At 42.2% G+C, this 23275-nt stretch overlaps 1 protein-coding gene across 1 annotated transcript; it reads right to left on the bottom strand.

Annotated features, from left to right (window-relative positions):
* Nucleotides 1–5060: 5060 nt before the first annotated feature.
* On the bottom strand, nucleotides 5061–20852 carry LOC125023045 (alpha-tectorin-like). The gene is made up of 25 exons (XM_047610117.1): nucleotides 20806–20852; nucleotides 20603–20671; nucleotides 20473–20496; nucleotides 18801–18916; nucleotides 18413–18691; nucleotides 18200–18295; nucleotides 16613–16778; nucleotides 16026–16426; nucleotides 15366–15939; nucleotides 14694–15277; nucleotides 13769–14324; nucleotides 12477–13075; nucleotides 12108–12265; nucleotides 11485–11885; nucleotides 11193–11389; nucleotides 10347–10742; nucleotides 9872–10155; nucleotides 9174–9448; nucleotides 8945–9070; nucleotides 8671–8855; nucleotides 8378–8538; nucleotides 7944–8195; nucleotides 7701–7860; nucleotides 5792–5903; nucleotides 5061–5651 (listed from the first exon to the last, which is right to left on the bottom strand). Exons 2-25 carry the CDS (start codon nucleotides 20646–20648, stop codon nucleotides 5563–5565), a joined length of 6237 nt encoding a protein of 2078 aa, XP_047466073.1. The 5' UTR covers nucleotides 20649–20671; nucleotides 20806–20852; the 3' UTR covers nucleotides 5061–5562.
* Between the last annotated feature and the right edge of the window lie 2423 nt (nucleotides 20853–23275).

The raw sequence follows: 23275 nt of genomic DNA, 5'->3' as shown, positions 1-23275 counted from the left end.
TGGACCCCCTTTTTCCTTCACAACTGACTTAATTCTTCGTAGCATACTTTCAAGACCAAGATTTTGGTCCATATCGACATAATAACATCACACAGTTCCCGCAGATTTGTTGACTGCACATCTATGATGAGAATCTCCCATTCCACCACATGCCTCTACTGGATTGAGATCTGGTGACTGTGGAGGCCATTGGAGAACAGTGAACTCATTGTCATGTTCCAGAAACCAGAGATGGTTGTGTGTGAAAATCCCAATAGATCAGCAGTTTCTGAAATACTCAGGCCAACAACCAGACCACGTTCAAAGTCACTTAAATCCACTTTCTTCCTCATTCTGATGCTCGGTTTGAACTTCAGCAAGTCGTCTTGATCTCCTCTACATGAATAAATACACTGAATTGCAGCCACATGATTGACTGATTAGCTATTTGTGTTAACAAGCAATAGAATAAGTGTACCTAATTAAGTGACTGGTGAGTGTGTGATTTCTGAGTGACACAAAAGTGACTATGAAAGTATTTTCCCATGAGATGACGAAACATCATATCTCATATCATCTTGTAGTTTATTTGTTCTGTTCCAGCCAAACCTTTTGTAAACTAGATAAGAATATTAACCCATCTTAAACAAAAAAGGAAAAACTTTATCATCATCATGTGGTTTTTTTTGTTTGTTTGTTTGTAGTTTTTTCCCAATTACTCAGAAAAACTCAGAAAAACATCAGCTAGAATGAGAGCATTGTTAAATATATATGTATATTATTCAAGGCTCACTTTTATATGTTAATCAGCAGTCAGTGTACAAAGATATATTGAAGTTCATTAACCATAACGTCTTCCTCCACATTAATGAATTTCAAGTCCATATGTTTTATGTTATTTAATTAATTAACACAATAAAATAGAATGGAGTGAAAAATCATATACTCTTAGACTGTGAACTCTTTATTTTATTGCTTTTTTTTAGTACAACAATAATGAAAGAATGCCAACAGGAAGTGAGAAATGTTTTTTTCAATTTTCTTTTGTATGGTGGTGGTGTGAAGAAATTGACAATAAAGTTGACTTTGACTTTTCAAATATTAGAAGATAGTAAAATACGTTTTAACAGGATAAATAAAAAAAGAGAGTTCCCTTTCTTTTGTTCTTGAGCAGGTCTTTGTGATTTATGGATTAGTAAATATAAAGTAATTAAAAGTTTTTGAATATATTTTAAGATTTGATAAAACCAGGATTCATTTATTTTATTTTATTTTTGTATTTCTGCAGAAAGCGTTCTCTTGCTTTTCTTGTAAGGGAAATCTGAGATGTTGCGAAGTGATATATGAGAATACTTTTATTTACTTTCTTACTGTAAATCAGCCCTGAGGCATTAATTCCAGGAACAACACAACCTGTGCTCTGTTGATTCCAGGAGACGTGACAGGTTAAGTCTTTAATCTATGAAACAAAATTAAATGACATTTATAGAATTTTCATTTTCAACTTGATGACAGAGTTGTTGAAAAGCTGAATAATTTGAATGAACCCTTTTTGTCTTGTTCTCTCAGCTGTTGTTGTGCACAGGTCTCGACATTCTGGTTTTTAAGTGTCAGGTACATGTGTGTTTGTGTTTCCTTTCCGCATATTATCAGCACATGTAATCCGTGTCATGTTCAGGTTAAATACATATTCTTGACGGTTTCCTTTTAAAGATCAGCACATAAACGCAACAAAGGCTAAGTCAGACAGAACTCTTCCTGCTATCATTCTTTCATTATTGTTTTCATGCACGCACTGAGCAATGATGGTAGCAACAGCAGACTTCATGATAAAAGATTAAAAAATGAAATTATTATGAGACAGATTGTGGAGAATTAAATGTTTTTTATGATAACACAATTTGCGGTTTCTTTTTTTAACTTCCAATCATAGTTAAGTCCAATAAAACTTTTTGTTTTTCTACAAGTTATATGACCCAAACACGGATCAGTTTGATAAATTCAAAACTTTGCATTCATTGGTATCATCTTAAACCTATCCAACACTGTTCGCCATGGGTGTCAAATACATGTCAAAGTCCAGAACATAAGACACTGCATTCAAGATGGACCACTCAGTGGATGTGATTTGCCTTGAAAGTTTGAAGTGTTGTATCAGATTGTGCGTTGTTACATTATAGATAGATTGGACGTTAAAGAGACAAACGGATAAATCAGTTATGTAGTTAGATGGATTTTGAATCTGTGCCCGTCTCAGGTGAAAAATGACGTCAGTCTAAACTTGCAGAGCACATCCCGTAAATGTAGCAGCACCATTTAAATATTTCATAACACTATCTTACGGTAAACCAACCATACATTAGTCAGAGCAGCTGTCAATCACATGTACCTTTGCATTCTACAGTTCTGTTTTTATTGGAGTCTGAGTTAGGACAAATGATTTATGACATATAAACCACCCTGTCACGAAACAGCGTTGCATGTAGTACTTAAGAGTCTATGAAGCTACTAAATCATGATACCACTGTAACATAAACACTGGTGTAAATACATGAAGTTTGATAGAGTGTAGTAGGCTACTGATGCAAAGCAGTGTGAGGCATGTGGTACACTGGAAACGCCACGGTGTTATGATAATGAGACATTATAGATGACTAGACAGAGAACAAAGAGAAATGCAGGGACCTACTTGCCACTTTATTTGGTAGACCTGTTCAATTGCTGGTTAACACACTCCTGTGAGCTAAGAACAGGAAACTGAGACTACGGTTCACAAAGGCTCACCAACACTGGACAATAGAAGACTGGAAAAACGCTGCCTGGTCTGACGAGTCTCGATTTCAGCTGCTACATTCAGATGTCAGGGTCAGAATTTAAACAACATGAAAGCATGGATCCATCCTGCCTTGTATCAACGGTTCAGGCTGGTGGTGGTAGTGGTGTAATGGTGTAGGGGATATTTTCTTGGCACACTTTGGGCCCCTTAGTACAAACTGAGCATGGTTTTAATGCCACAGCCTACCTGAGTGTTGTTGCTGACCATGTCCATCCCTTTATGACCACAGTGGACCATCTTCTGACGGCTACTTCCAGCAGGATAATGCACCATGTCACAAAGCTCATATCATCTCAAACTGGTTTCTGGAACATGACAATGAGTTCACTGTTCTCCAATGGCCTCCACAGTCACCAGATCTCAATCCAATAGAGGAACCTTTGGCATGTGGTGGAAAGTGAGATTCTCATCATAGATGTGCAGCCGACAAATCTGCAGCAACTGTGTGATGCTATCATGTGAATATGGACCAAAATCTGAGAGAAATGTTTCCAACACCTTGTCGACCATGCACCTTAGATCCACATGGATCTAAGGTGCAAGGTGCAAAGCCCACAGATTACACTTGGACCTGTTCCCCACCACCTTTTGTGGTGTGACCCATTGGGACTTGGGTACATACATTCCATACTGGGTACAGATGTTCCTGTACCCTATCCCGGCCTCTCCATGTACTATTGTTACTCAACTATTGTCCTCATTCCCAAGAGATGCCCGATACCAAAGCCTTCATCATCGACACTATCCACAAACACCTGGAGCCTCCCAACACCTCCACCAGACTCATGTTTGCAGACTTCTCCTCGGCCTTTAACACTCTGTAACCGCACATCCTGGCAGAGAGACTCCACCAGAACTTCAACATGAGCAGCCAGCTCATCCTCTGGATCCTGGATTTTCTGACCAACTGAACCCAGCGAGTCAACAATAACCTGTCTGATCTCCTCTTCACCTCCACTTGCTCCCCACAAGGCTGTGTGCTTTCTCCGCTGCTCTTCATTCTGTACACCGACGAGTACAGATCAACGCACCACAGCTGTCCCCTGGTGAAGTTTGCTGACGACACAGTTCTCCTGTCCCTCCTGTCCGGTTCCTCCCTCCACCGTGGACCCGGTCTGCAGCAGTTCGTAGAGTGGTGTGACTCTTCCTGCCTGGAGCTGAATGTCAGCAAAACTAAGGAGATGGTGGAGACCTTCTCCAGCAGCCAAAGGGAACTGGCGGCAGCTGTCACCACTATGATCCCTGGTTCTCCGGTCGAGACATTTGAGGAATACAGATACCTGGGAACCATCCTGGACTGCCAACTGAGGTTCTGTTCCAACACAGAAGGGATCCTGAGGAAGTGCCACCAGAGGATGTGCTTGCTAAGGAAACTGAACTCTTTTTCTGTTAGTAAGAACATCTTGCTGTCATTCTATTACACATTCATTGAAAGTGTTTTAGCTTTCTCCGTAAGCTGCTGGTATCACTCCACCAGAATTGGTATCCGGAAAATTGGTACCCTGTATTGCTGACTGAAGGTTTAGGGTTCAGGGTTCAGGTCCATGCAGAACAGCAATGGTGATAGCGCACTTGATGTTGGCAGTTTGCGCATCTAGGGTTGATGCTGCTTAGGTTGATTGACAATTTGTTGTTCCGGGGATCTGTTGGAGCCACTCTCCCTGTTTGTGGATTGCTGAGTGCTCCTACCACCACGAGGCCCACGCTCAACCTTAACCTTCCACATCTGTTCCAGCTGCTCTTTCAACCCTGGGTACTTCTCAGCCTTTTGGTGTTCTTTCTTTCTGATCTTCTTTCTATCACCACCACCTTCTTCAGCTCTCTCACCATATACATGTGTGTGTGTGTTTGTGACTGTGTGTGTATGTATGTATTCTATATAGATATTATTGCATAGTGCAATCAAATTTGATATAATTACATGTCTTCTTGTATATCTTTATATATTTTTTATCTATCTATCTATCTATCTATCTATCTATCTATCTATCTATCTATCTATCTATCTATCTATCTATCTATCTATCTATCTATCTATCTATCTATCTATCTATCTATCAAGATGTCATGCTGCCCTCTGTTGTTACAAAAGAAAACTACCATGATTGCTTAATCTCCAGCAACTAGCAGGTAGATCTGATTGGATAAAGAAAGTGTTCTGGTTTATTTTGTAACATCTAAAAAAATGTTGTGGTCCACACTAGAGAGGAAGTCATCTCTGAACAGAAGAACGTGAAGCTGGATGTGATGTACAATTTTTAACTTTTAATATATAGGTGACATATGTTGTAAACAATATATTTAGTTGATTTTGATGATAAAACAGTGATACACTTAAAACAAAAGTTCACCCCACACCTCGTTTACAGCTAAGGATCATTTCATCTTTCTACTAAATAACAATAAGTTTATAAGAAATAATAAGTTAAGAATGTCATGTTTGTGGTGAGGACAAAGAAGAAGGTAGAACCAGGAAGCAACATTAGTTTAGTAGAACCTCAAAACCTAGAACTTAAGAGAGGTAAAACAAAAGCTTAAAATTTGAATTTACTCCAAGAATGTCTTAAAATAAACCTTTTTATCATTTCTCGTTATATTTATTATGATTCGGTTAAGATTTGTGATTATTGCAAGAGTTCACAGATTTATCTTAAAGTTCAAATCATTGACACCTTTGATTATTGATTCATTTTAACCTTAATTTTGTTTAATTAACTGTGTGTTAGTGTGTGGACCATGTCTGGTTTCTAGATCAGAGTCTTGGTCGTCAACAAACTGATGATCAGAGTCAGAGTCGCTGTCAGACGACAGGAGGCAGCACTAGACATCTGGATTTCTGAAAGAACAGGAAGAGAAGTTATGTTTACTGGGAAGAAGAAGGAGGAGGATGAAGACGGAAGGAGAAAGAGATGAAAAAGGATGAGAAGTAGATGGAGGTGGAGGAAAAGAAGGAAGATTAATAATAGGCTGCTTTACCTCTCCTGTTCCTGCTGAGTGGACTCATAACCAGGGGTCCTAGTGAGATGGCTGCGGTGTTTTCGGGGGTCACGTCCCTCCTGACCCGCCCATGGTAACCAGGGTAACAGTGCTGCAGGAAAAAAGAAATCAAAACCAATTATCTTGGGACTACGTTTGAGTCACGGCTCAAATTTAAAGAAAACACCGAAAACAACAATAGCTTGAACACGAATTACTGGCACTAAGCAGAAAAATATAGTCCGAAAGGTTGACATAAAACCGCAATGAGCTTTGGTTACGTTGCGCAACGCTGCACTTGATTTTTATTTGTCCTTTTAGCGTGTTAGCATTAATGCTAGCGATATAAAATGGTGCAGTGAGTCTGAAGGAGCGGCTCTTCTCTTCGGCTCAAACAACAAACAGCTGCGTTCAACCATATTTGACTATTTAACGATTTTAGAGTCCAACCGACACAAATAAGGGCGACTCCAGGAGACAATTTGGTAAAATGACACCGAAAAAATTCGCAGTTGTTGGAGTTACAGTAAGCCGAACATACCAAGACATTCTGTTCTTACCGATAAGACTACCGATATGAACGGTTCAATGTGCTGCTCCGTTAAATTTAACGGCGCTCCTTAAAGTGGCTGATTTGTAAATGGAGTGAATGTAAACAAACTAAAAATGGCGCTTTTGCCCACAATGCATTGCGCGACCATGTGACCTATTGAGCCCTATTTTAGCCCCAATCTGGAAGGAACAAGCAAAATCATTAATAAACGAACCAGATCATATTTTGTCGATCAAGTTTTTATTGCTGCCTACCGGTCTTCCTATTTGTCAGTAGGACAAATCGTTACGTAAAGTCTTTTGATCCTTAATATGCAATAGAGGGTATGGAGGGTATCACTGTGACGTCACAGCAAGCGGACGTCTCCATGGTTACGGCCACAGAGTGGCAAACAGTGACAGTTGAACATGAAGATTAGCAGCATTAGCCAACAGACTGGAAAAGCAGTCAGAGATATATTTTTACAGGCTCCCAAAAGCTAAAGAAAAGAGAAGTAAATGGATCACTGCATTCTGAAGAAACAGCTGGAATCCAGGCACAGAACCCTGGTGTTGTGGTTCACATTTAATGTCAGGTAATATTCATTTATGCTGTATTTTTTTGGTAAAGTCATATCTTAAGTCACTTCTTAAATTACCCGGAGGGCTGTCAGATAAGTTTGTCTATGTTGTTGTTTTAGCCTAGTTACAACAGATGGTAACTGTTTCAATTCCAACAATAAATAACAAAAACACAAAAACCAGAATATTTGCGATGATTCATTTTTTTTAACGCTACAGTATTGTATGGCTAACATTTTCAGTAGCGTTCTTAGCGTTAGCATCCTTTATTTAGCCACATTTATGATAAATGAAATGGTCCAAAACTTAAAGAAACTGAGGCTAATCCACTTTTCCAATTATCCTTAATTTGATTTGATAATCCACATTTTTCCTGGTCTCTCGGTGGACTCTGTGGCGATTACAATGTTCTCCCACATGATGACTTCAGTACACCCAATGGTGTCCTGCTCTCAGGAGTTCAGAGACAGTTGATGAGTTGGTCTGTGTTTACTGTATTTTCACCATGTCTTTGCTACTCAAAGGGGCGTGGCCCCAGACGGCAGTCACCTTAATGCACCTTTATTAAGCTTTGGAATACAGACCCATTCATTTTAGATTCATACGGTTTTGTCTATTTATTTATTGAATCTATTTATCCATTTTTTTATTAGATTTTTACTACTACTATTGATCTTAATTTACTGATCTTGGCTTGTTTATTTGATTCATTGACTGTGTGTGGGATGCTTGTGGAAAATCTACAAATGAATTATTGCCCTGTTGAGATAAATCAAGTTCTCTGAATCAAACGTACAGCCGTGCAGTCGTTGTTCCTGAGGAGACACAGGTGGACGTTACAGTGCAGGTAGATGGTGGTGAAGTTGGTGAAGGTGAACATCTTGAAGGAAAAGCGGGCCGCGGTGGAGATGCCGTTGTGAATCAGCTCTACTGTCCCGTCTGCTGGGTTAGGACACCTGAAAGACAGAGACATCAGGGTTACAACTAACTCCCAGAGAAGTAGGCTGGATAGTGTACGAGGTGGAAGTAGCTCCTTTACTCTGCAGAGATGAGATCCCAGCGCACAGGGTAGTCTGCAATGTTGACCGGCGTGGCCCAGCAAGAGTCCAGGACGGTGGAGATCTGTTGCGAGTCGACCCCGTCCGTCCGCACCTCCACGTACAACCTCTGGTCCACCTCCACGTCGATGTTGCTGCTACTCGCCAGAGAGAAACGGAAGCCGGCGTCCTGGTACGGTATCATTCTGATGTGGTAGGTTCCCTGGCCGGAAGCAAGCTTCTTGCTCACAATGCTGTAAGAAAATAACACATCACGGTTCACGGTTCAGAAACCACCTGAATCTTTCTGATACCATGATGTAATTATGGTAATCCCAAGTGCTCGTGTGCGGTTAAATTGATATTCATTATGATTTAGGAAGCAACAGTAAAAATAATACAGCAACGGAATAAAATTTGCACAGAGGTTATTCACCTTTCAACGGGGTTGATGCCCACAGACATGGAAACAGCCTGAGTCAGAGGGTATTCACAGCAGAAACGCAGACTGATGCTCCTTTCACGGCTGATGAGGCCCCCGTGAGGATCCACTTGACCCAGAATGGCGTTCTCGTATATGAAATGGGTTCCATTGCTCTGAAAATGAAAAAAATAGAAAATGAAAGAGGGTGTTAGTTGGACTGGATAATTATAGTTAATGGGCTACGTACGCCCCTATATAATGTGAAGGGGACCGAACCAGATGCTGTGACAGTCTATAGAGCGTACCCTGAGAGTTGTCCCACAGAGCTGGTCCTCATTGTCAAATTGGAAAACCAGGCGCCCGTCATCGAGCGTCCCGTTGCACGAGTCGTCCCGCAGATGGAGGACACTAGAGTGGAAGCCGGCTTCGAACAGCTGACAGCGAGACACAGACATTGTGCCTGAACTGCTGACACACGAGATCGAAGAGTCTGAAAGAGAGGTGAGAAAGAGTTTGTACCCAAACACTGCAGGCTATGCTGCAAATTAAATAGAGGATTTTAAGTAGATTCGTCCTCACCATAACTGTCATTGTTGCGCCGATGATGGTTCTCGTCGCAGAAGCAGCCATAGACGCCGTCCTTCTCGCCACACCACTCGAACTCGGTGCAGTTCAGCTGTTCACAGGGATCTGAGTCAGCATCAGCTGCAGAAAGAGTGAGATAAAAACAAAGGAAGAAGAAAATGTTGACTTCTTTTGTCGTCTTCTTCTTAATCTTGTACTTTCATTAGGGCCAGTGTAAACATACCACAATGCAAAGCAGAGCGCCACTCTGGGATGTCCAACCCCAAAACTGAGCAAGTTCTCTCATAGGCAGCGATGGCGGAACACAGCATGCCGTTGGCTGGAGTGTACAAGCAGAGATCGTAGACACAGGAGCTGAAGAAGGGCTGAGGATCGGAGTGCAGGTGACAGGCACTGAACGGGCCACTGGTGTTGGTGATGACGCTGCAGAGTTCTGAGTATTCTTCAATAAAGGTACAGTCACTCAAACCACCACCTCTCTCATCGGTTGATCCACATCTAGGAACAGATATCACAAATTTGATTCTAGAACTGAACTGGGGCAAAAAAAAATGCTAATTGCTTTTTTGCCAGTAAAATATTGAAGTACAGAATGTGGATGCTAATTCTGTGTTACATGTTAAATATTTACTGGTTACCAATTTAATACATTTTATTGTTTATTTTAACTATAAAAAGGTTAGAAAATGTCCTGTAAATATAAGGGATTTTGTCCCTTTTTTCCAGAATACCTTGAATATCTGGGAGTTATTTACAATTTACTACATCTTATTATAGTATAATGTCTTAACTTTTAGAAACCTTTTAAATGCTTCCAGTAACCTGAACCATAATTAGTTTAATCTGAAGTGCATTAGCGCGAACATGGGGCCGGTGTCATGGTTTAAAAGTTGAGCTTGTGTGTAGGATATCCCAGCTCACCCCGGCTGGCTTGTGGATGCCTTCCAACCATCTCCAAAGTCGTCATCATCTTGTGCCAGCGTGCCATTGGGCAGGAGTTTGTCATCTTGAGAGTCACCGTTCAAGTTCCCGCACATCCCAACGACTCTGTTTGCACGGTTTTGACCCACTCTGACCAACAAGGTGCTCAGGCCGTCAAATTGGATTTTTAAGTCAGAGGCATCAACCACTACATAGCTTCCCTGCGCCGTCACCTGAGCTAATGTCCCTGCTGCGATGGGAAGAGACGCCTCCATGCCGTTCACCTGGGAAGAAGACAGACAGGAAGTGAAAAAGAGTAACTGTAGTTGCAGTCACCACAGGTGGCCATGGGATAGTTCAAGTTTCCAGTCCTAGTTGCATATCTATGCTCGACTACCCTATCTCTCAGCCTCCCTTTGGAGGCCAACGTAGAAATGTAAAAGTGTGTTCACCTTGAAACTAAAAAAGAGTTTACCTTTACTTGTTTGTTGGATCCAATCCTGACGTACACGTCCTCTGGTTGGTTTGAGAGGTAAATATCCACCGCCGACACAAAGGACACGCGGTTGTTGCCACGGTGATTGTTGGTGGCGATTACCCGAAATTGGGTTTCATTGGTCCCGTGGCTCACGCTCTCGGTGATGGTGTAGGAGCACGTTCCCTGGAAATGAGCCAGCGCTCCATCGAAGGTGACGTAGTGTGGGTCTCCCCACACGGTACAAGTGGACATAGTATCAAAACAGCCCAGCTGGCCATTTCTGATGGTGCACTCTTGTGCTGGAGTGCAAGATGTAACAGAGCATCGCAGGTCGTTAGGAGCGTGGCATTCACAGCGCTGGGAGCAGCCGTCGGTCCAGAAGGTCTCTCCATCCTGAAACATGGCAGAAAAAAGAGACACTTTTAAAATAATAACTCTGAGAAGACTGTGAGCCACGAAGAGGAACCCGTCACTTCCAAATGTTGGAACTTTAAGGTCTTCTCCTTAAATGTTCCTTTGGGATCTCAATGCAAGAAACACCTGTAATATAGGTTTCATCCCTTTCCTTTAACCACTTTAATGTCCTCCTTTCAACACTTTTCCGCCCTTTGCTTCAACTTTTCTAATCTTTTCCTTTTAACACTTTTCATTCCATCCTTTTGACACTTTTCATCCCTTCCCTTCCCTCTCACTACTCTCATTTATATTCAGACTTCCATCCATTTCTCTCACATCCTGTCAATAAACTTCCTTGTAGGTGTGGTCTTTGTTAGTGAACTGTCAATTAACTCCAATCAGACCATTTTAGACCAACAATGGTGAATTGACTTAAACGTGTCTTACATTGTAGTAGAATCCATTATACTGGCAGCCACAGCTTTCCACAGGGACACAACTGGATCCACTCCTGCGGAAGCCTTCATCACAGAAACATCCCTCAGAGCAAACCTGCTCACAGGTTGCGTCAGTGCTATGGGCACAGGTTTGGCCACAGTCAGTACCACACAGCTCATAGTGACTGTTGGCTGGACAGTCAATTCCTTAAGTGAGGAAGAAAATAACACTTTAAAAAATCTGAAGATGTGCAACTGCAACGTACCACTCATCCACAGATCTAAAACACTGGTTTACTCACTGCAGGTGGTGTTCTGTCTCCAAGGGTAGATTCGGACATTAGCAGACTGACAGGCACTGATGTACGTTTCGATGGCCCTGCACAGAAGATCTTGGCCTTGATTTCCCGACACACAAACGTCGAACACGCAGTCACTGAAATACGGCGCTGGGTCCACCTGCTCATGGCAGAAGCTGAACGGGCCGTCTGCAGCCCGAATGACCTCACACTGAGCTCTAGCAGGACCCTCATCGGGGCACTGGGGGCAGGAGGAACCACAGCCATCGCTGCAGGTGTAGTTTCCGGGCACTTTCCAAGCTGTTCCAAATTCATGTGGACTGGTGACCATTGCTCCAGATGGAGTGTGGAACTCGTCATTGGGATCGCCATTAAAGTTTCCACATAGTCCACATGTTTGTCCTCTAAAGAAGATAACGAAGAGAAAATAAATCAATCAGTCATGCAAGCACAACAGAAAAGTTATCTGGTGCAACCATAGAAATATTTAAACATTGAAACTGAAATGTATAATGTTAATCATGTAACCCTGGTCCTAGGCAACATTTCAGTGCTGTGGTTATTGCTGACTGTGTGGAAAACGTTCGTTGTTTAACTTATTTTGAGCTCAGGTGATCAGCAGGTACCTGTAATCTGAAGGTACAGAAATAGACACTGTACTCCAGCCATCGTACATGACACTCAGGCCGAAATCAGCACTGACAAATGTTTGAAATCCACTTCCATAGATAGACACACGACTTCCATTCAAAAGAACTGGCAAGTTTTGTGTTATCCCATCTACCTGTGGGACCGGAAATAAACAAAGTTGGAATGACATAAAAGTTTCTTTTACAGGCAGAACACTTGTGGCGGATATTAATAAAGGAATATAAGAATTTCATAGTAGTACACAGTATTATCTGATAACAAACAGTAAAGAATGGTCTCTAGATTTCAGGCTGTCTTCACAAAATTATACAAATCACAAATGATCTGGACATGTTTCAGCTCACCTCCACCGTACCAGTCCTGTCTCTGGACATGTGCACTTGATAGCCCCACACATTTACATAAACGTCAGCGGTGATGGAAACTGGAAGCCCGAACCATGGCTCATTCTTGGCTTCCACAGAAAACTCTTGGAGACCACCAGTGGCGTTGCAAAGTGTTGCCAGGACATAGCGGCAGGTTCCCTGGAAGTCATAGGCCCTACGATCGAAGGTGAAGTAGTGAGGGTCTCCGGAGGCAGAGCAGGTGCCGTGAGGGTTAGGATGGCAGCCAAACTCGCCCTCCACCACGCGACAGGACTCCTGAGGACCGCAGGAGTTGGGGGTACAGTGAACTAGCCCAGTGGTGCCATTACAAGTGCAGAAGCTCTGACATTGTTCGCCGTCCCAGAACTGTTCGCCACCTCGGCGGTAGCGTCCTTCGTGGGAGCATCCACATTCTGTAGGTGGGACACACTGGTTTCCATTGAGGACAAACCCGTTGTCACACTGGCACCCGTCCTGGCACAGTGCATCACAGGAGAAGGGGAACGAGAGGCTGGGGCAGGCCGAAGGGCAAGAGCTTCCACAGAGTTCATAATGGCTGTTTAGTGGGCAGGTTTGCTCTAAAGAAAAACACACAGTTTATTTAATGAAGTTATTATAACTTTGAGATCAAGAACAAGATCACGCCCCCATATAATTCTATTTCCCAACCCTCTCTCTGTTTATCTCAGTTCTCAGCCGAAACCCATGCTTCTTATTTCTGTTCCTCTGCTTCCATGTTTCACTAAACGAACCAGGGTAACAAAGAGATGAAGGTCCCTGAGATGTGGCCCCACCCTGATTCTTCCTCCCTGGGTTCCTCTACCATTTATCATCTATCAGCATATTTTGCAGACCTCATGTCTTCACTTCACTCCTTTTCCTTCCATCCCCTCCAACCTCTTTTTGTCCCATCCCCTCAACAATTTTAATCTTTTAATCTCATTCTTTCAATTCCCTCGATCGTTTTTGTCCCATCCCCTCTGCCAGTCTTTTCAATCCCAGGGGATAAAAACGTGGGCCGCCACCATTTTTGTTGAATCACCTTTGCTCTTTACATCCCATCCCCTCCAACCTCCTTTGATCCCATCGCATCAACCATTATCCTCCCATCCCCTTGACAGTTTTCATTCCATCTCCTCAAACTTCAAATCCACCTGTCAAATCCACCTGTCAAATCCCCTTCAACACTACTTATGCCTCCATCCATTTCCATGTCATGTCCACCAATAAAACCTCTTTCATTAAATTAAGCCATGCTTTTCTTTGCTTACCGCATCCAGTTTCATTCCTCCACTGTCCTAGGGAGACGCCGTTCTGTTGACACATTAGGGCATAATCTCTTAGGACCTCGCATAGAGTTGATGCTGGATCACTGGAACCACCCAGGATGTCCACACAGACGTCCACCTGCTCTAGTGGGTCCACTGTGGCCCAACACGGTTGAAACGGCCCATGCGGTGAGCTGATAATGCCACAGTACTCACTAGAATTGTAATTGGTTGGAGGAGGATTACGATTGGTGTTTTCTACACAGTGTGCCGCTAAGGAGCCATCTCGCCAACTGTCTCCGAACTCCTGAGAGCTGTTGACCAGGACGCCATTGGGTGTAGTGAAGTCATCGTGTGGGAGACCATTGTAATCGCCACAGAGTCCACCGAGAGAACCAGTGTAGACTCCAGGGGCGGTGATCCGAACAAAGTGAGGCCAGACTGTCTGCACAGTTACACCAAAGGAGGTCTGAAGGATGATGCTGTGGATGTTGCTGTGGTAGATGCGGATTCTGTTGGAGCCAGAGATGAACGGAAGTCTTGCCAGCTGACCATTGACCTAAAACAGGAAGAATCAGGAGGATGAGGAGAGCAATTGGGGAATGAGGAAGGTGGGAATGAGAAATAAGGATATTATAATAAGGGCAGGATGAAAAAGAGAGGAAAATAGAGTAAGAGAAAGAGGAGAAGAGCAAAGACATCAACTACAGTTGTTCAATAAAATGGTCTCCTATTCCTGCTGTTCCTGCGAGAGAAAGAGAAACCAGAACACTACGTGGCAGCACTGAGCTGAAATACTTATACATAAAAAAATGTATCCAAACAAAGCCACATTCATTTTAAGGTGTTAATCACACAAGTATTTTATTGGAAACCTTCTCTGATGTCTTGGACTGATTTTTAAATACAGTGCAGATGATATATTTACCTTCACGCTGCTGCTGCTTGACATCTCAATGGAGACTTCTGTTCCCTCTGCCTCAAACTTTATCATTCTGGCAAAACCCTGCTGACCTCTCGGCTCTTTTTCTGCTGTCACCACAAAGTGTGGGTGACTGGACGGTCCCATTACTCTGGAGAGAGTGAGTCGACACGCTCCGGGATACTGGTATGTGAGTCCATCAAACGTATGATAGGACCCCGGGCCTCTTATCCAGCAGGTGGCGTAGCTGTTGGGTGTGCATCCTCTTTCTCCTTCCTCCACACTGCATGTTTCATGTGGCCCACAGCCATGGGATTGGCAAGTCATGATGCCATAACTGCAACTACAGCGCCTCTCACAGTCGTCGCCGAGGATTATGGTTTCTCCAGAGCGGTAGTAGAAACCCTCGAAGCTGCAGCCACACTGATCGTAAGGGACGCAGACCCCACCACTGAGGATGTAGCCTGAATCACAGACGCAGCTTTCCTGATTAGGAAGAGGGCAGTTTTGGGTGGCATTGGGGTTGACACATGTCGGTGGACATCCTGTGCCTGAAGACTCAAAGTGGCTGTTGGCAGGACAAGGAATTTCTGCAAGAAAAAAAAACAAAGAAAAAACAGTGAAACTTGATATTGTGCAGATGAAAATGAAAATATTCTGAATGACTGAGAGACATACCACAGAAGCCAGGGCTCCTCCAGCTCGGTAGCTGGATACCGTTCTGCTGACACTGACTTGCGTACACATTCAGGGCTTGACACAGAATGGGCTGGTACCCTCCTCCTATACACTGATCAAACACACAGCTCTCCACAAAGGTCTGTGGAGGAAGTTGTTGGTGACAAGCAGCAAAAGGTCCATAACTGCTCTGGAGGATACCACAATGGGCGTCATCACTGTACAGAGCTCTTTGACTCTGAGAGCATGAAGCGCAGTCCTGGCCTGCACACTGGGCCTCACAGTCTGGTTCATCATCCAGTGCCTTCCAGCTGTTTGCAAAAACCACATCTGAGCTCACAACCTCACCATCGCGGGTTCTGAAGTCATCTTGAGGGTGATTGTTGAAGTTTCCGCACAGGCCACATGTTGCATTCTGGTAAGTGTAGGGCACACTGATCTGGACGTAGTGGTAAGTGTCGTAAGATACCTCTAAGCCAAAGTCGGTGCTGACAACCACAGAGAAGCCTGACTGGTAAACCTGGACGGTGCCATTGCTCAGAGAGAATGGAGTGGCAGCAAAGTTTCCATTCACCTGTTAGCATGAAAATAATGATTAGAATTAAAAATATGAACAAAACAAACACAGAGGAAAGTGAAAACCCATTCTCTCATGCGAACCTTGGCCTCACCACGACGCCCTTTAACAAGCTCAATGGTTTCATTGTACACTTTCACTCTGACCAGTCGGGTCCAAGAGACACGAGTGCTGCCTCTGTGCTCGTTCTTGCCCTCTATCCTGTAGTAGGGCTGTCCCATGTTGCACTGCTCAGAGAGAACGTAGGTGCAGGTGCCCTGAAAGTGAAACACAGTCCCGTCGAAGGTGTAGTAGTGTGGATCGCCGCTTATGGTGCAGGTGCGCCTTTGCACCGTCTGGCAGGAGTACTGAAAGGAAGTCGGCTGGCAGATCTGGGAGAAAGTGCAGGGCTGGTTGTGACATTGGAGACCAGTGGAAGTGCAGGTACATTTCTGAGAACAGGTGCTGTCGCTCCAGAATGTGTCACCAAGCTGTACAGCTTCACCTTTAAAGAAAATGATAATGAGGCAAGCTCTGTTACTGTTTAAATAAGATGACCTCCTCGGCCTTTTCTGCCAATATTTGGTGTCATTTTTCTGTATCAACGAGAAGGACAGGTGTATGTCCAGAATTTGCATTTTGTATTTTTACTCTAGTGCCCATGGGTTTCGTCATCCTGTTCTGGCCTTACCATTGAAAGTGCAGCCTCTTGATCCGTGGTCCAACCTGAAAGCCCAGCGGCCAGGAAGATTAACGTTGCTGCCGAGACTAAAAGCGGAGTTGTTTCCTGTCGCATTACTGGAGAATGAACCTGGGATGGTGAAATGGTGAGGAGAACTGATTGTGTCATATCCAGCCTGAAAATACAAATGATTTGCTTGTTTACTTTTGAATTTGCAGAGTGGAATGTGTGCATTTTGAATCATATGTTATATATAAAGTATATATAAACTATAACTTTAGGTCAAGGGAACACCTGCAGCCCAGCTTGATCTCAAAGGAGTTGGACCAGTAACGTAACAGCATGTTTTAGTGCAAAGAACAACAAGAACTTTATAAAAATGTTTACACTTAATGAATTTTTTTTGCAATTGCACTTTTTTGCAAGTGCAATTTCAACATTTTGCAGTTATCTGCTGATTATTTCTGGGTCTCAGTGTTGCGTTACATCTGCAACTCTGACTGAAACAGTGCAGCCTACTAGGAAAATAAGGAAATGCAGGTACTTTTATCAAAAAGAATAGCAGTCAACCCTTGATTTCTTTTTCGTTTATTTTGACTATAAAAATGTCAATGACTAAAAGCTGTGGCCCATGTTTTCCAGAAAACCAGGTATTTTCAATACCACCTGGAAGTTATTTACAATTTGCTGCACGCTATAAGAGTATAATAACCTTCTAGGAGAGGTGAAAGTGAAACTACCATCATCAGAATTACTTCATGGATCCCCCAGGGGGAAATTAACTTTTTGTTACAGCAGCTCCTCAAGCTACACTCAGCTACTCAAAGTGTACCGGTCTTCAGAACAAAGAGCAATGTAGGAAATAAGTAAGAATAAGTAGGCAATTATAGTTAGAATACACAGCATGTAAAAAATCTAAGAAATATATCTAAAAATATGTACAAGTACACAGTAAGTGAACATGTGTTCCGAGTTGTTGTTCTATAATAACATTGAATATGGGGTTTTGCAATAAATATATAAGGAAATATGTACAAGTATATGAAAAGAAAGTGAAGATGAGTTATTGCACAATCAGTATAAATATGGGTTATGTGTGTGACACCATATTGGCTGTCAAGTGCAACATCTCAGCTTCAAGAAACTGCTTTAAATAGTCCTAATCATAAGCGTATTTTCCTGGGGAAAATAGGCGTCATCTTGTGACTTTGGAGCCAGAGTCTCATCAGCATGGTCCGAGGGCGGAGCCACAATATCAATGCCCCACCAACACTTCCTCTCTACATCACTCACATTTTCCTTTAAGTAATACCACACTCTGCTGTATGTTGTACATTGTTGGATTATACTCTGAACTTATTTTTAACTTTTCCAACTCTTGGGAACACAACACATCAGTATTATATTAACTTTAAAAAAATATATATCTGACATATATTTGAGTGTTTTATTACGGCCCAAGCCCCGCCTACTAACATGGAGAGGGTGGGGCTTAAGACCTGTACTGCAACGAGTCACCAGGGGGAGCTCTACTTCTTTGGTTTCACTATAGAGGAGCAGTTCCACCTCCATATTTATTTAGTCTATGGTTTTTACCTGCACATGACGAGTTGTTTCGGCTATTGTCCCGTAGTTCATTAACACAAATGAGTACTGGCCACCAGAGATTAACACTGCCTGGACTGTTGTTTGCTGAAAGAAAGAAAGAAAGAAAGAAAGAAAGAAAGACAGAAAGAAAAGGTTTTTGTTGTTTTTATAGTTTATATGATAAAAGATAATTTTTTTCATATTTAAAATGAAATTACTCACTGTTCCAGTGGTTGGAAAGTAGGCCACCTCGTACCATGTTGCTACAAAGACCCACGCAGCGTGAAAGTTCAACCCTGGGAAGTATCCATTAATGTCGGCGGTAGCTTGTTGGAGAACACTGCCACTGGTGTACTGGTTATAGTAGATATGACCATTGCCTCTGTTGTCCAAATCTGTCCAGAAGGGAGCGATGATGTCTATTGATCCATGAATTGGAAACAGCTGAGGTGTGAAGCTGCCCCACGGGTTGTTAAAGGTCAGGTGTCCGTTGTGATTGACCTGGGAAAATAAAAATAGGCTCTTATTGTGGAAGAGATTTGCAGATTTGAAAAATCCTGCACAATGTATAAAAACTTTAACAATAAAAAAATAAATAATTTTTACATACATAAATCACATTGTAGGACTGTCCAAAATACACAAACGTTCGTTCCAAGGTAATTGGAGGAGAACTTCCATCATCTGATCGAGAGCTTTCTGTTCCTTCGATTGGGTAGAGGGGGCCTGGAAAGGACAAAAGCTGTTTTAACATTTCTAGATCACCACACGAAACTATTAACATCCGTTGTTATTACATTACAGCATTTTTAGGTGAGCAAAAGTAATGAAACGTGACTGACAGGTGTTTCTTGTTGACCAGGTGTTGCCTTTAAGGTTGATCGTTCAAACATTAAATAGCTCTGCATGACTAGTCTACTTTTTGGCCTGAGTTTAAACCTATAAATTAGGCATTTCTTGTTAAAGAGGACAAACCAACATGAAGGCCAGAGAGCTGTTTATGGGAGAAAAGGCAAACAATTTTCAACCTGAGAAAATAAGGAAAATCAGTCAGAGTCATTGGACAAACATTGGGCATGAGCACAACAATGTGGAATGTCCTGAATAAGAAAGAAACTACTGGTGTACTGAGAAACAGACGTCAAACAGGTCGGCCAAGGAAAACAACTGTAGTTCATAGAAACATTGTGAGAGCTGTAAAGAAAAACTCCAAAACATCAGTAAGTGACATCACCAATGACCTCCACAGAGCAGGGGTGAAGGTATCACAGTCCACTGTTGGAAGAAGACTCAGAGCAGAAATATCGAGGCCATAGCAAAAGATGCAAACCACTCATCAGTAGTAAGAATCAGAGGCCAGAAGGAAATTTGCAAAGAAGTACAGAGATGAGCCACAGTAGTTCTGGAACACAATCTTATGAACTGATGAAACCAAGATTAATCTCTACCAAAGTGATGGAAAGAAAAGTGTGGAGAAAGAAAGGAACCACTTATGAACCGAAGCATAAGCTCATCTGTGAAGCATGGTGGAGGTAATGTCATGTCTTGGGCGCTTCTGGAACAGGTTCATTAGTATTTATTGATGATGTAACTGATGCTGGTAACAGCAGAATGAATTACGAAGTGTACAGAAACATTTTGTCTGCCAATTTACAGAGAAATGCATCCAAACTAACCGGGAGGAATTTTATCCTGCAGCAGGACAATGACCCAAAGCACACTGCCAACAAAACAAAGGACTTCATCAGGGAGAAAAAGGGGAAGGTTTTGGCCAAGTCAATCAACTGACCTTAACCCAACTGAGCAGCATTTCACCTCCTGAAGAGGAGACTGAAGGGAGAAACCCCCCGAGACAAACAAGAACTGAAAGAAGCTGCGGTAAAGCCTGGAATAGTATCACAAATGAAGAATGCAACAGTTTGGTGATGTCGACGGGTCACAGGCTTGAGGCAGTCATCGCAAGCAAGGGTTATGCCACCAAATATTAAATGTTATTTACTTTGAAATTATTTGTTCCATTACTTTTGCTCACATACAAATGCTGTGGTGTAATGCAAACAGTGATATATCCTAAGCTGTTTATTTAGATGAAATAAAAGCTGACATTCTGAACTCTTGTCTCAAACTATTTTGATCTTAAACCCAAATGTCTTCAGTGAAAAACAAAAACAAGGGAATTTGCCTTGCTGTTCAAATGCTTTTGGAGGGGACTGTATGTGCAGTGGAGAGTTTCGTAATCCTAAGTATCTGGATTCAAAGAATTTAAAAGAACTTCACCTTACCTGAAACCTGAGGAGTCACTCCACCTATAAGACATAAAATCACACAATTAATTAGCATTAAAATTAGAGAAAAAACTGAGATCAGTGAATCAAATGTATTCATTAGATTTCGTCTTAATCAAATTCTTACTGATCATCAGCAAAAGAAGCACAGGCAGCAGGATCTGACTTGCCATTCTTCAAAGCTCAAATCTCAAACCTGCAAACATAAAAAATAAAAAGAGGGTTAAATGCATGTCGATCTGAATACTAATGACCACAAATGCAATATTCGTTGGAACTAGAAGAAAACGTTGCTGTCTTAAAAATAATAATGGATTAAATTAAATGTACCTTCTCACATGGGCTTCTTCCTTAGTTTTGTCTTAATCTCAAGTGAAACTGGAGACAGTCACACAGACTTTATATAGTGAAGAGGCTGGCACAGGTCCATGATGTTTTATCAGGTGAGGCGTGTCACACCTTAAAATCTACTGTTTCCTCGTGATTGTACTCATTCTTTAGGCTTAAACAATAATAAGGATTATATGAGTCACTGTGACCAGCAAGAGTTAAAAAATTCTTTTTATAAAACAATGGGCCTCATGCAAGAACTATTCTTACTCAGAAATGTGATTCTAAGTGTTTCTTACGAACGATTTAGGGGAACTTTTTATTCTTTTTTTGTATTTAGAATTTTCTTTTGAGCACAATTTACGAGTGGTCCAGACGTTAAGAGTCACATGAAATTAGTCTAGTTAGTTATTCTAGTTAATTAGTTGTTGAATCTGACGGGATATGTTCGTACAAACACAACATAAGAATAATTTAGGATAACAGTACGAATCTCGCATGAAGCCAAATGTTGGCAACCTGGGTGGAAAACTAATGTTTACTGCTGTGGATTTATGTATTGATTTGTTCTCAGTAAAATAGACCTTTTTAAATGACTTTTCACAGCAGCCTACTAAACCTGTCCTGTTTCCTGTTATAAAACACAGGTTCAAAAAACAATACAAAATAAATAAATAAATCCTCTCACGCACCCTGAGACCCATAGGCTGCATGTTTTTAGCTTCATCTTCTGCTAGAACTGTAAACTCCCAGTCTAGTTCAGCAGGTGTTTCATTCACCTGTAACAGGTTTTTCCTCACGGTGCAGATTTCTTTTAACTCGCTGCAGTTCTCGTCACATTGGCCTCGTCACTATTAGTCTTCTGACTGATTAAAAGCTGGCTAGTAACAATATGCCTGCAGGTGGAATAAATAAACTCAAATGATACAGCTCTTCACAAACTTTCTTGGGGAAACACTTAAAATGAACAAACTTTAGTGCTGGAAGTATTCAGGGTTTGGTTTGGTTTCCACTCAACACCCATCACTGCAGCGTTGCTCAACTTTTAAGGTTCAATTAAGTTTAAGGTCAAAAGTGGCCGCCAGAGTGGCCAGTCTGGCTTGCAGGATCAATTTGTAAAATGCAAATTGAAGAAATTAACTGCAGTGACTGCTATCCTTAGGGTTCACACAGATTTATTAAGTAAACAAACACTGAGACCTACACTCACCGCCCACTTTATTAGGTACACCTTTCTGGTGAAAGGTTGGACCCCCTTTTTCCTTCACAACTGACTTAATTCTTCGTAGCATACTTTCAAGTCCAAGATTATGGTCCATATGACATAATAACATCACACAGTCCCGCAGATTGTTGACTGCACATCTATGATGAACTCCATTCTACCCACCAAAGGTTCCTCTATCTATTGGATTGAGATCTGGTGACTGTGGAGGCCGTTGGAGTACAGTGAACTCATCATTATGTTCCAGAAACCAGTTTGAGATGATATGAGCTTTGTGACATGGTGCATTATCCTGCTGGAAGTAGCCATCAGAAGATGGTTCACTGTGGTCATAAAGGGATGGACATGGTCAGCAACAATACTCAGGTAGGCTGTGGCATTTAAACCATGTTCAGTTTGTACTAAGGGGCCCAAAGTGTGCCAAGAAAATATCCCCCCCATCATTACACCACCACCACCAGCCTGAACCGTTGATACAAGGCAGGATGGATCCATGCTTTCATGTTGTTTAAATTCTGACCCTGCCATCTGAATGTAGCAGCTGAAATCGAGACTCGTCAGACCAGGCAACATTTTTCCAATCTTCTATTGTCCAGTGTTGTTGAGCCTTTGTGAACTCTCAGTTTCCTGTTCTTAGCTGACAGGAGTGGCCCCCGGTGTGGTCTTCTGCTGCTGTAGCCCATCTTCTTCAAGGTTGGACGTGTTGTGCGTTCAGAGATGGTATTCTACATTCCTTGGTTGGAACCAGTGGTTATTTGAGTTACTGTTGCCTTTCTATCATCTCCGACCAGTCTGCCCATTCTCCTCTGACCTCTCACATCAACAACTGCTGCTCACTGGATATTTTCTCTTTTTGGACCATTCTCTGTTAAACCCCAGAGATGGCTGTGCATGAAAATCCCAGTAGATCAGCAGTTTCTGAAACACTCAGACCATCAACCAGACCACGTTCAAAGTCACTTAAATACACTTTTTTCCTCATTCTGATGCTCAGTTTGAACTTCAGCAAGTTCTCTTGATCTCCTCTACATGAATAAATGCACTGAATTGCAGCCATGTGATTGACTGATTAGCTATTTGTGTTAACAAGCTTAACCTAATTAAGTGACTAGTAAGTGTTTGATTTCTCTGAGCGAGTCGGACTGACAGGACTCCACCCTCGTACCACATAAAAGTGACTGTAAAAGTATTTATCTCATATCATCTTGTAGTTTATTTGTTCTGTTCCAGCCAAGCCTTTTGTAA

Source organism: Mugil cephalus, chromosome 16 (genome assembly GCF_022458985.1).
Source record: "Mugil cephalus isolate CIBA_MC_2020 chromosome 16, CIBA_Mcephalus_1.1, whole genome shotgun sequence".
Classification (NCBI taxonomy): domain Eukaryota; kingdom Metazoa; phylum Chordata; class Actinopteri; order Mugiliformes; family Mugilidae; genus Mugil; species Mugil cephalus.
Note: the sequence above shows the minus strand (reverse complement) of the source record. Positions and strands in the feature narration are given on the sequence as shown.

Bases quoted from the DNA above. Each gene is read 5' to 3' on its own strand.
- LOC125023045 (XM_047610117.1), bottom strand. From the start codon at position 20,648: ATGGCAAGTCAGATCCTGCTGCCTGTGCTTCTTTTGCTGATGATCA. The intron at 18,917-20,472 runs GTAAGGTGAAGT...TGTCCTTTCCAG, and splicing joins AGTGACTCCTCAGGTTTCAG to GCCCCCTCTACCCAATCGAA. The intron at 9,449-9,871 runs GTGAGCTGGGAT...ATCTGTTCCTAG, and splicing joins GCATCCACAAGCCAGCCGGG to ATGTGGATCAACCGATGAGA.